At 40.9% G+C, this 13336-nt stretch overlaps 1 protein-coding gene across 1 annotated transcript; it reads left to right on the top strand.

Moving 5' to 3' along the window:
- LOC146619010 (extracellular calcium-sensing receptor-like) lies at positions 1 to 3577 on the top strand. Its single transcript, XM_085370154.1, has 8 exons — positions 1 to 29; positions 403 to 697; positions 789 to 1078; positions 1256 to 1551; positions 1765 to 1970; positions 2114 to 2335; positions 2425 to 2548; positions 2673 to 3577. Exons 1-8 carry the CDS (start codon positions 1 to 3, stop codon positions 3575 to 3577), a joined length of 2367 nt encoding a protein of 788 aa, XP_085226280.1.
- Positions 3578 to 13336: the final 9759 nt, after the last annotated feature.

The raw sequence follows: 13336 nt of genomic DNA, 5'->3' as shown, positions 1-13336 counted from the left end.
ATGCCTGAGCCAGTAAGATGCAGTGGGAGGTCAGTAAGTGGAAGAACTGAATGACAAACCTGTATGATGTTCAATAGTGTTGTGGTCCTTTTGTGTAGTGCTAGGTAAAAAAAAAAAAAAATTCATTTTGCAATGTATGCTAAATCCACAGTTTTAAAAATACAGATACTGACACTTAATTTTCTTCAAAACAAAAATTATACTGTGTTAACTCTTTTATGAATGCCTTGTTGCCTTGCTTTGAATTCAGTTACTGCTCTCGTGTGATGAATTTAACCCTTATATTTTATCCTCAAATGAATTGCAGTTAATAGTTCCCTACTGTCTTTTTTATGTTAAAGCTAAACTATCCTAAATCTATGTTGTGTAGATTCTAACAGGGAGTTGATGTTTTTTTTACAGCATTGATACCCGTGAGCTGCGCTTCTCACGAGCAATGGTTTTTGCCATTGAAGAGATTAACAACAGCACAGAGCTTCTGCCCGGGATAAGGCTCGGGTATCAGATCTTTGACTCATGTTCATCAGTGCCCGTGGCAGTGCATGTGGCATTTCAGTTGCTAAATAGCTTGGACACTGTGTTTTACACAGGTGATAACTGCTTACAATCTGGTATGGTGATGACTATTGTTGGTGAGTCTGGGTCTACACCATCCATCAGCATGTCACGCATCCTTGGGTCTTTTAATATTCCTCAAGTAAATGGCAATCTTTGTATTTCTAATAAGCATGCAAATAAGTTTTGATTGTGCTGTCCTAAAAATAGTTTTGTTTCCTCTTTTGCTTTAGGTGAGCCATTATGCCACTTGCGCATGTTTGTCTGACAAGCAGCAGTACCCGAATTTTTTCAGAACAATCCCCAGTGATCATTTCCAAGCTGAAGCGCTAGCCAAGCTGGTAAAGCACTTTGGCTGGACTTGGATAGGTGCTGTTCGTTCGGATTCAGATTATGGAAATAGTGGCATGGCATCTTTTCTAGAAGCAGCACAAAAAGAGGGAATCTGTGTGGAATATTCTGTATCTTTCTATCGGACTCACCCACATAGCAGGATCCAAGAAGTAGCAAGTGTTATCCGCAGGTCTCTATATGACAGATTTTGCTTAGATTGAGATTTGCTTAAAGAAATCCATCCATCCATTAATTCTGCTTATTGTTTTATGTATTTATTTACTACTGTCATATAGCAAACTGAAACAATTAGATTAATTCTTGTAAAAAAGAAGACATTTCTAAATGTATTGCATTCTTTCTTAAGGTCTACAGCAGTGGTTATTGTGGCATTTGCAGCTCCTGGGGACATGAGGGTCCTGTTGGAGGAGCTTTCACATGAGCCTTTTCTACCTCGCCAGTGGATAGGCAGCGAGGCATGGGTAACGAACACAGAATTAATGAGGTACAGTTTCTGTGCTGGGGCCATTGGATTTGGGATTCAGAAGTCTGTAATCCCCGGTTTCAGAGATTTCCTGCTTAATTTGTCTCCCTCTCAAGTAGCTACATCCCCTATGCTTACTGAGTTCTGGGAGGAATCGTTCAACTGCAAAATGAAAAAAAGTGAGAAAATCCTTCTGATCTTTAGAAACTGTTGTTTTGCTCAAGTATAAGGTTAAATAATATTGAAACTTTATGTTCTGATCTCTGGGGTGAGGTTTAGGCACTCAGTTAATGTAGTGATTTTGTCCCATTTTAAAAATGGAAATGAAAATGTGTTAATGAAATTTTAAATCTTGCAGTGATGAAACATTCCCTGTGTCCTCTATTGTTTAGGTCCTGTTGTTGACAAGAAGATATGTGATGGAACTGAAGACATACAGAATCTTCAAATCCCGTATACTGACACATCTCAGCTCAGAATTACTAACATGGTGTACAAGGCCGTGTATGCAATAGCACATGCCATCCATAATACAGTGTGTCAGAGAACCAATGGCATAGCTAAGTGTGACAAACTAACCAAGTTAGAGTCCAAACAGGTCAGCTCAAATTAAATAATAATGCCAGTTTCTTTTTGTTTGTTTTTTTACCACTAAGGTATTCTTCATGAAATCAAATACTAGTAGTTCTAAAATATTTCCATTTTTTTCTTTTTTCTTTTCTCTTGCTTTCTATCTTAAAGATTTTAGCAGAACTGAAGAAAGTAAATTTTTCCCGAAATGGTTATGGTGTGTCATTTAATGCTAATGGGGATCCTGTGGCGATTTACGAGTTGGTTAACTGGCAGAAGAGTGAAACTGGAAAAACAGAGTTGGTAACAGTAGGACTTTATGATGCATCACTGCCAGAGGGCCATGATTTCCAGATTAACCGGAACATAACCTGGATGGAGGATGGCACCCAAGTAATGAATCAAAAGACAAGAACCACACTGCACTTTGGAGGATTGCACATTTATATTTCCGTCTTTTGTTTTGGCTTTATCTCTCACAGGTGCCAGTGTCAGTGTGCAGTGCCAGTTGTCCTCCAGGAACTCGTAAAGTGCTGCAGAAAGGAAAACCCATCTGCTGCTATGACTGTATACTGTGTCCTGAAGGAGAGACTAGTAATACAACAGGTAAAATAAAATGATTTAACATATATTCAAAATTATTTTACTGTGCATAGGAGAGACATCGAAGGAATTATTGGTAGAAGTCATCTTTCCATCTCTCTTTATTTATTTACGTTTTTTAATTCAGATTCAACTGATTGTATACCCTGCCACAAGGAATTCTGGCCTAATGCAAAGAGAGACACTTGTATCCCTAAGCCTGTAGAATTTCTTTCCTTTCAAGACATCCTTGGAATCATCCTCGCTGCATTTTCAGTTCTGGGTGCTTGTCTGGCCATTATGACTGGGGCTGTATTCTTTCATAACAGGAAAACTCCAATTGTCCGAGCCAACAACTCTGAGCTGAGCTTCCTGCTGCTCATCTCACTGACTCTGTGTTTCTTATGTTCATTAACTTTCATTGGAGCACCATCAGAGTGGTCCTGCATGCTGCGTCACACTGCATTTGGGATCACCTTTGTACTCTGTATCTCCTGTGTACTTGGGAAAACTATAGTGGTTTTAATGGCTTTTAAAGCTACACTTCCAGGTAGCAATGTGATGAAATGGTTTGGTCCTCCACAGCAAAGAATAACTGTTGTGTCTTTCACCTTCATTCAAGTTTTAATATGTACTATTTGGTTGGTACTTAGCCCTCCATTCCCAATTAAAAATCTAACCGCATACAAGGAGAAAATCATACTGGAATGTGATTTAGGCTCTGCTGTAGGTTTCTGGGCTGTGCTCAGTTACATAGGCCTACTTGCTGCTTTTTGTTTTGTTTTAGCTGTCTTAGCCCGCAAATTACCTGATAATTTTAATGAAGCCAAGTTTATCACCTTCAGCATGTTGATATTCTGTGCAGTGTGGATCACCTTTATCCCAGCATATGTCAGCTCTCCTGGGAAATTCACTGTAGTTGTGGAGATTTTTGCCATTTTGGCCTCTAGCTTTGGACTAATAATGTGTATATTTGCTCCAAAGTGTTTCATCATACTGTTTAAGCCCGAGAAGAACACCAAAAAATATGTCATGAATAAAAATGTATCATAGGATTTAGAGGTTTCATACTTAATATGGCGATAAGAATTTCAAAACATACTTCTTCAACACAAGCTCTTGAATTTCAGTTTCAGCTCAAATCAAACACTTAATATGTGCTTTTTTAGTAATAATTTTCGAATGATTTAGTATCTTTCAATGTATTTGTGTGAGATTTATTTTTTTCAAGGCACAAAAATAAAATTCACATTTCATTATAACAATATCTTATTCTGAGTCCTGTTTTTGAGTTGTTCAATACAACCAATGGTAATTAAAAAGTTCCAAATGTAAATTTAATATCCTGTGTGTGCATATGTCTAGTACAAATTCCAAATGATATTAGGATTCATGCATTCATCTGAATGTTACCCTGAAATGTGCCAGACACGTGAATGTTACATAGGTAAGCACACGGCAGTGATTTCTCATTGCAGAACAATGAAACCATCCCACCAGAAAACTGTTCAGAAGCGTTTTGAAAAACAGAATAAATTTTTTTACCTATCCTCCATAATTCCAGCATTCCAATTTGCTTGGTTAGGGGGTATGGCAATAGAAAAGGTGTGTAAATATTGAATTATAATGCTATCAACTGAATTCACACAACATTCACAGTTTCGAATTCTCGGAAGTCAGAAAAATATATTTTCAGTGATTGATGAACCGCAGGAATATCAGAAATATTAGCACTGAATCTATATTTGGGTGAAATAATGAAAGAAAAAATGTTTTTCACTTCCTTTTTTTCCAATTTTAATTTTTCAAATGTTTTTTTAAGATTTGACAAAACAAGTATTTAAGGTTTATTTGTACAGTTGTTCTTAGCTTTATACATCATTTACATCATATCATTACAAATCGCAAACACACTAGAATAAACGAATAAAAGGTATTACAAATAACACAAAATAACAAACATTTCTAAATGTAATTATTACTGAAGAAGGACATTGTAAAAAAATTTTTTAATGAATTTTGGATAATGTGTGGCATTAGTTGTGCTAAGAAAGGTATAAAAACAGAGTGCTCATGTGAAACATACTGATATGCAGGATGTAGGACCCAAATGCAGGACAAGAGAAACAGAGGGAAATAAACTAAAAGAGGCAGCTTTTATTGTGCTGTGAAAACTTGAATACTAGTTACAAGAAACAAAACATAACAGCTAGAAGCTAGGAAACTAGGAACTCAGGAAACCAGAAAACTAGAAACAAAGAAGCTAGAAACTTGGAGCTGATGAATAAAATATAGGAACCAGGAGCACAGAGGAAACACACAGTACTGAGATGGTACAATGCAACAATGGACAGAGGAAAACACAGGGCTTAAATACACCAGGGAGAAGGGAATGAGAAACAGGAGTGCACAGCAGGAAATAATCACATATAGCGAGATGTGAAGGAAGTGAAACTGAAACCAATGAGCATAAACTGAGTGTTTCAGCTGATCTGAGGCTTTCTGGGAGTTTGTTCCAGATATATGGAGCATAAAAGCTGAATGCAGCTTCTCCGTGTCTGGTTCTGACTCTGGGAACTCATAAAAAAACAGATCCAGATGACCTGAGGGTTCATATGAGGGTTCAGTATGAAGGTTCATACTGGGTCAGGAGGTCACTGATGTATTTTGGTCCTAAACCATTCAGAGCTTTATAGACCAGCATCAGAACTTTAAAGTGTATCCTCTGACGGACAGGCAGCCAGTGTAAAGACCTCAGAGCTGGACTGATGTGGTCCACTTTTTTGGTCTTAGTGAGGACTTGAGCAGCAGAGTTCTGAATGAACTGTAGTTGTCTGACTGATTTTTTTTTAGGTAGACCTGTAAAGATGCTGTTACAGTAATCAAGCCTACTAAAGATGCATGGACTAGTTTTTCCAGGTCTTGTTGAGACATCAGATCTTTTATCCTTGAAATATTCTTGAGGTGATAGTAATCTCATTTTGTTATTGTCTTAATGTGTTTTTCTTAGTTTAGGTCTGCATCCATCACTACACCCAAATTTTTCGCCTGGTTTGTGGTTTTTAGTAGGGGTGCAACAAAACATAAAATTCACGGTTCGGTTTGATACTTTGGTGTCACGGTTCAATATTTTTCGAAACAAAAAAATGTTCATGCCTTTTTAATTTGTCATTTATTACAATTATAAATATATATTTTAACTCAGAAGTACATTTTTTAAATTTAATGTTGCTGAAACAACAAAATAATGAAAAAAAAAACCTCATCGAGAAATCACTCAAAAGAGAGTTTATTACAGAGAAATGGCTCTTTCCAAAATAAAAGCTATACTATACGCTTCTTCTGGGGTATATTCACAGCAGCATATTAAACACATCAGGTCCCCATAAGGAGAATCATGTGCTAACGGCTGTCTAACTACTCGGGTAAAGTTTGTAGCAAGCGTGCTTGTTGTTTTTGTCTGCTTCCACTTGTCTTTGCACTAGGATGATGTCGGCGTAAATGTGCAGTCATATTCATTGTGTTCCCACTAGTGCTGTCAGCGTTAATCTCGTTAAAATAACGCAGCAAATCTTCGTAAATGAGTTACCGCGGATCGCTCCGTGCGTGGGGCTGGACGGCGTCAACACGTTAAAAAGCTAATTGCGCAAACGCACTAGTTCCCACCAATTGAGCATTGCGTGGCACATCCGACATACTGTTTTACTTTTGTCCATGACGCGCTTACAATCAGGGTGATGCTTCACATGAAAACCAAGATAGTTCCAAAGGCCAGATCTGAATGAGGGTGGGGGAGGTTCATTTTCGGGTAGCGTTGAGGCAGTCGCCATGTTGCAACGAGCTTAGCTTCTGTCTTGCTAGCTTGCGCTGCGCTCAGTGGATCTGTGCTCGACAGTGCAGCCTAGGCGGAGTAGTCGAACGCTGATCCACTGAGCGCTCAACACAGACAGCATTGTCAGAAGAAAAGTTGATAAAATAAATAAAAAATGTTGTATTGTTCGATACATATGCGTACCGAACCGAAAGTACTGTATCGAACGGTTCAATATCGATACGAGTATTGTTGCACCCCTAGTTTTTAGGTGTATAGATTGAAGTTCTCTGGTGACCTGTAATCGTTTTTCTTTGGCACCAAAGACTATTACTTCAGTTTTGTTTTTGTTTAGCTGGAGAAAATTGTGGCACAACCAGTCATTAATTTCCTCAATGGATTTACCAAGAGCCTGTACGGGGCCTCGGTCTCCTGGTGACATTGTGATATATATTTGTGTGTCATCTGCATAAATGTGATAGTTTATTTTGTTGTTCTTTATAATCTGTGCCAGTGGGAGCATGTAAATGTTAAACAGAAGGGGTCCCAAGATGGAACCTTGGGGAACTCCGCATGTGATACATGTCTGCTCAGATGAACTAAAAGTTTTCATTTATGATTCCCATAGGAATAAGTTGGCATAAATGTCATGATCCGGCTGTGTGCAGGCAGGGATTGGACCTAAACTCAAAAGCACTGCTATATTGCCTGAGTACAGGGAAAACAGAGAACTAAACTAAACTGGGAAATGATAAACTGAGCCGCAAGGAAACACAGGGAAACAAAGCCATGAGGGATGATGCGACACGGAACAGAGGGAGACTCTGACATAAATACACAGAAGGTAATGAGGGAAGTGGAAGCACACAGGCAACACAGCTGAGGACAATTACACTTGACAGGACGGGGAGGACACGAAAGTGGAAACCCTGACACCAAGATGTGGACCTTAAAAGTAACACAGGAAATACAGAGAAAAGGCCTGGAGAGAGAGGGAGAGAACATGAAGAAATACACGAAGGGAACAGGAAAACACAGAACACAAGGAGTGGGAGCAAAGCACAATAACTCACATCACTATATAGACAGTCACACAGAGGGACACAGAAGGTAACAACACAGGGGGAACATATGGGCAGAGAAGACTAAACACAGAACAGAGGGCACAGAGAAACATCCAACCGGTTTTTCACATGCTATCAAGGGAAGGATCTCAGAGCAGCCCTTCTTAAATATTTAAATTTTCAGATTTTTCCTTTAAATAAATTTAAAGTGAAACAACACAAAACACTGCAAACCACAACACAACAAAATATAAATTAAAATATGCAAAACAAAAAGAAGACGCACATTTTTTGTCATAAAAGGCCTGGGATGATGTTTTGGGAGAGTGTTTTCCTGCTTGGAATTGCACATATAGGATTCACTGCACGAATAAACTTTCTGAATGCTTTGTCATAATTCCCATCACTAGAATACAGAGCCACATTATGGCTGGTGTTTCTGGTTTTTCAATGAGTTCTGAATTGCACCCACTCCCATTTCAAAATCAAACAACTTTAGACAAGTTGGTGAACCTCCATACAGTAAATTCTTCATTAGAAGAAAAAAAATCTAAATAAAAAGGTCAGTTGACTGCTTTTAAAGCTTGCAGTTGATGCAGATACAGTGGGGCAAAAAAGTATTTAGCCAGCCACCGATTGTGCAAGTTCCCCCACCTAAAATGATGACAGAGGTCAGTAATTTGCACCAGAGGTACACTTCAACTGTGAGAGACAGAATGTGAAAAAAAAATCCATGAATCCACATGGTAGGATTTGTAAAGAATTTATTCGTAAAGTAGGGTGGAAAATAAGTATTTGGTCAATAACAAAAATACAACTCAATACTTTGTAACATAACCTTTGTTGGCAATAACAGAGGTCAAACGTTTACTATAGGTCTTTACCAGGTTTGCACACACAGTAGCTGGTATTTTGGCCCATTCCTCCATGCAGATCTTCTCGAGAGCAGTGATGTTTTGGGGCTGTCGCCGAGCAACACGGACTTTCAACTCCCGCCACAGATTTTCTATGGGGTTGAGGTCTGGAGACTGGCTAGGCCACTCCAGGACTTTCAAATGCTTCTTACGGAGCCACTCCTTTGTTGCCCGGGCGGTGTGTTTTGGATCATTGTCATGTTGGAAGACCCAGCCTCGTTTCATCTTCAAAGTTCTCACTGATGGAAGGAGGTTTTGGCTCAAAATCTCACGATACATGGCCCCATTCATTCTGTCCTTAACACGGATCAGTCGTCCTGTCCCCTTGGCAGAAAAACAGCCCCATAGCATGATGTTTCCACCCCCATGCTTCACAGTAGGTATGGTGTTCTTGGGATGCAACTCAGTATTCTTCTTCCTCCAAACACGACGAGTTGAGTTTATACCAAAAAGTTCTACTTTGGTTTCATCTGACCACATGACATTCTCCCAATCCTCTGCTGTATCATCCATGTGCTCTCTGGCAAACTTCAGACGGGCCTGGACATGCACTGGCTTTAGCAGCGGAACACGTCTGGCACTGTGGGATTTGATTCCCTGCCGTTGTAGTGTGTTACTGATGGTGACCTTTGTTACTTTGGTCCCAGCTCTCTGCAGGTCATTCACCAGGTCCCCCCGTGTGGTTCTGGGATCTTTGCTCACCGTTCTCATGATCATTTTGACCCCACGGGATGAGATCTTGCGTGGAGCCCCAGATCGAGGGAGATTATCAGTGGTCTTGTATGTCTTCCATTTTCTGATGATTGCTCCCACAGTTGATTTTTTCACACCAAGCTGCTTGCCTATTGTAGATTCACTCTTCCCAGTCTGGTGCAGGTCTACAATACTTTTCCTGGTGTCCTTCGAAAGCTCTTTGGTCTTGGCCATGGCGGAGTTTGGAGTCTGACTGTTTGAGGCTGTGGACAGGTGTCTTTTATACAGATGATGAGTTCAAACAGGTGCCATTCATACAGGTAACGAGTGGGGGACAGAAAAGCTTCTTACAGAAGATGTTACAGGTCTGTGAGAGCCAGAGACTTTCCTTGTTTGAGGTGACCAAATACTTATTTTCCACCCTAATTTACGAATAAATTCTTTACAAATCCTACCATGTGAATTCATGGATTTTTTTTTCACATTCTGTCTCTCACAGTTGAAGTGTACCTCTGGTGCAAATTACTGACCTCTGTCATCATTTTAAGTGGGGGAACTTGCACAATCGGTGGCTGGCTAAATACTTTTTTGCCCCACTGTATTTTAAATGTCCCAATAAATTCGCTGCAGTAGATTCAATTTTTTGAAGCTGTTAGCAGCAACAACAACAACAACAACAACAAAAAACTACTCCACTCTCTTCTTAACCTATTATATCACAATAAACACTCCTAAAAAGAATATTTCAACTTTACAACTTTTACAAAACTCGGCAGCTCGTGTGCTGACGAAGAACAGAGGGCGGGCCCACATTACACCGGTTTTAGAATCGCTGCATTGGCAGCCCGTGTGTTTCAGGATCGATTTTAAAGTTCTTTTATTGGTTTTTAAATGTCTTAATGGTCTTGGGCCTTCTTATCTCTCAGATCTGCTTTTACCATATTAACCCTGAGGTCCTCTGGTACTGGCCTTTTGATTGTCCCTAAAGTCAGGACACATACTCACGGAGAGGCAGCTTTTCAGTGGTATGGTCCTCATCTGTGGAACAGCCTGCCGGAGGAGCTCAGGGCTGCAGAGAACGTACATGTTTTTAAGAACAGGCTCAAGACCCACCTTTTTAATTTAGGTTTGACTTAACGTTTATGCATTTTATGCTTATTTATTCTATCCTGTTATTCTATTATTAATTTAGGCTTCACCTAATATTTATTGATTTTATTCTTATTCATTTTTTAATCTTCTTACTCTATTTATATTTATATTCATATTGTATCCCGTTCTTATTTATTTTATCGTTTTACCCTGTATATATCCTATTGTGTCATATCTCCAGTGTTTCCTCGGAGGGCGCTCTCTGCACCGGGGCTGTGATCGACCGTGGCTGCTGGGGCTCTCGGGGTCCTCTCAGCCTGGCTGGGGGGCTTCTTTGCCTCCCTCCTGCTGTGTGCCCAGCCTGGAGGCTGCGGTCTGTGACCGGCTCCCGGTGCAGACGGCTCCCTGTTATAGTGTTTCCTCACTTGGCTCATGCGTACTCAGCCCAATTTTACTCTTTAAGTGTGTGTGTGTGTGGGGGGGATATGTGTGTATTCACATCGTTTATGTTAATGAAAGTGTGGGGAGTGAGTTGGAGGGTGGGGTGGGGTGGACAGCTTTTAACCATGTAAAGCACTTTGTGCTACATTTTTTTTTGTATGAAAAGTGCTTTATAAATAAAGATTGATTGATTGATTGATTTATAAACACATGTCTTTTATGTTTGTGGTCAAATAGACCCATCCAACCATCCATCCATCCATCTTCTTCCGCTTTATCCGGGCCCGGGTCGCGGGGGCAGCAGCCTAAGCAGAAAAGCCCAGACCTCCCTCTCCCCAGCCACCTCCTCTAGCTTATCCGGGGGAACAAAAAGGCGTTCCCAGGCCAGCCGAGAGATATAATCTCACCAGCGTGTCCTGGGTCTGCTCCGGGGCCTCCTCCCGGTGGGACATGCCTGGAACACTTCACCCATCCTTGTCAGATACCCGAACCACCTCAGAACTCCCGTAGCACCTGCCACAGGACACCCCGAGGGACACGGTCGAATGCCTTCTCCAAGACCACAAAACACATGTAGACTGGTTGGGCAAACTCCCATTTGCCCTCAAGTATCCTTGAGAGGATAAAGAGCTGGTCCAGTGTTCCGCAATCAGGACGGGAACCGCATTGTTCTTCCTGTATCTGAGGTTCGACTAGCGGACAAACTCTCCTTTCCAGCACCCTGGCATAGACTTTCCCAAGAAGGCTCTGTAGTGTGATCCCCCTGTAGTTGGAGCACACCTTCCGGTATCTTTTATGTTTGCAGTCAAATCGACCCAGGATTCAAAACCTTCCAAACACATTTCCCATATAATTTAAATGAATTAGAAAAATTTTATGATATTTTTTTAAGGAGCAGGTACTTAATATCGCACACAAGGGAATGCAGGTTCATTGTAAATGCATTGAAACAGATCTTTTTTCATGGGCTTGGCTCTGGGGACCCAGGGCTCATGTGCTTCATGGACTTCTGTATATTTGCTGGTCTGTCTTGGGCTGGTGGTCCTCACAGTGTGACCGCAGTGTTTATGCTTTGTGTTCTCGTGTTCCCCATTTTCCCGGTTTGTGTGTGTGTGTGTGTGTTGGGTGTTCTGGTTTCTCTGTGAGTCTGGGACCGAATAATAGTGTACCTGCCATGGGGTCTCGCCGCACCTGGAGCGCAAACACATAACTGCAGCTGATTAGTCTCATCTCAGGAGCTTTGTTGTGAGAGAATCTTTAGTTTAGCTCAGAAGCTAATTATTGAAAGTGTTTGTTGTCATGGGTTAATCCTGCTAATCCGTCTCTGGTTTCCTGTTGGATTACAGAAACAGAGGAACGGAGTGGGTGCACCATGAACATTAAACAGAAGAGCGGAACACGGACCACTGTCATGGGAAGGGGACAATACACGGCAATCGGAGGACACACTCACACTCACTTGGAGCATGCACCGAAAATATTCTGCACCTTGTTGTCATTTTTGCTATAAATAAACGCACTGTCTTCATTCAGAAAGTCCAGCGTTTGGGTCCTATATCAGCTTCACTGACACCTTTATGAGACATGTGAGTGCTAGCACTGATAGATGCTCATATTAGAGATTGGAGATTGCTGTGTTTAAGGACCACAGTTCAAATCACCATTATGAGATTAATCATGCAGAGCAGCAAAAGCAACAAGGTCTTCTTACCAAGACCAGCATTCAGGGTTGGTGCACTCGAGACAAAATTTGTGATTTCCCACAAAATTGCAACGAGTTTTTGGTGAACTCTGCAATCTAATTTGCCGTGAGAAAAAAAGAAACATTGAAGACATTTCTGTATTTCCATTTGGCTCTGGATATTTGCTCCTTTGTGCAAGGAGGACCACTGCCAGAGCCCTACCAAATGACCTCCGGGTCATTGGTGTGAATGTCTCTGACCAAAACAATTGGACTTTATGAGGGTGGCTTGAGGGTAGGGATGTGCGGATCGATACTGAAATATCGATTTCTCCGATACCAGTCATTTATGTTGTAGAATCGATTCTCACATTAAAATATCGATATTTTAGTAATTTAGGGTAAATTTGTAGTTTATCATTAACAGGAACAGAGTGGAAAGAAACTATATTATTTGGATTGTCTACATTGGAAGGAACTACTTCCTCTTCTGCCTTTCATAGTCACGTGCAAAATACGGCTGTATAAATATATGGCAGCCCCTTGGCGTGTGCACTCACAACAATGGCTGAGCGTAAATGGAGTCATGTGCAGATGTATTTTACATCCACAAACAGCTGAGACATGGTTTGCGATACATGTGACAAGAAAGTTAGGTGTTGTGGCAACACCACTAACCTTGTCAAACACCTTAGAGTAAATCATATCACAGAATATGACGAGTGTATGTTGAGGCGAACTGAAGAGGAGCAGTGGAAAGGGACAGCTGCTGCTAGGGCGAGACAGACGTCTCTCACGGAGTCCTTTAGTGCTGCAGGCAGGCAAGGTGTTTTGTAAGTTTTTGTACAAAGTATCGGTATCAACTCAGTATCGTCGATACCACCCTGAATTTTACTTGGTATCGAATCGGAAAGGAAATCAGTGGTATCGCACATCACTACTTGAAGGCCCAACGTTCTTTAGTGGCCTGTGTGGTCACTGCCCAGCATCGTGGAGTCTGTTGGGCATTTCCCATATAGTACCAGAATTGGTATGTCCACCATTGGTGCCCTGTGGTTTTCACAGATGAGGTCGGTTCACCATGAGCACATGTGCTATGGGGAATGTTTTGCTGCC

Source organism: Diplotaxodon limnothrissa, linkage group LG14, assembly GCF_057381915.1.
Source record: "Diplotaxodon limnothrissa isolate DT_005_m linkage group LG14, D_limnothrissa_male_GT1.1, whole genome shotgun sequence".
Taxonomy (NCBI): domain Eukaryota; kingdom Metazoa; phylum Chordata; class Actinopteri; order Cichliformes; family Cichlidae; genus Diplotaxodon; species Diplotaxodon limnothrissa.
Note: the sequence above shows the minus strand (reverse complement) of the source record. Positions and strands in the feature narration are given on the sequence as shown.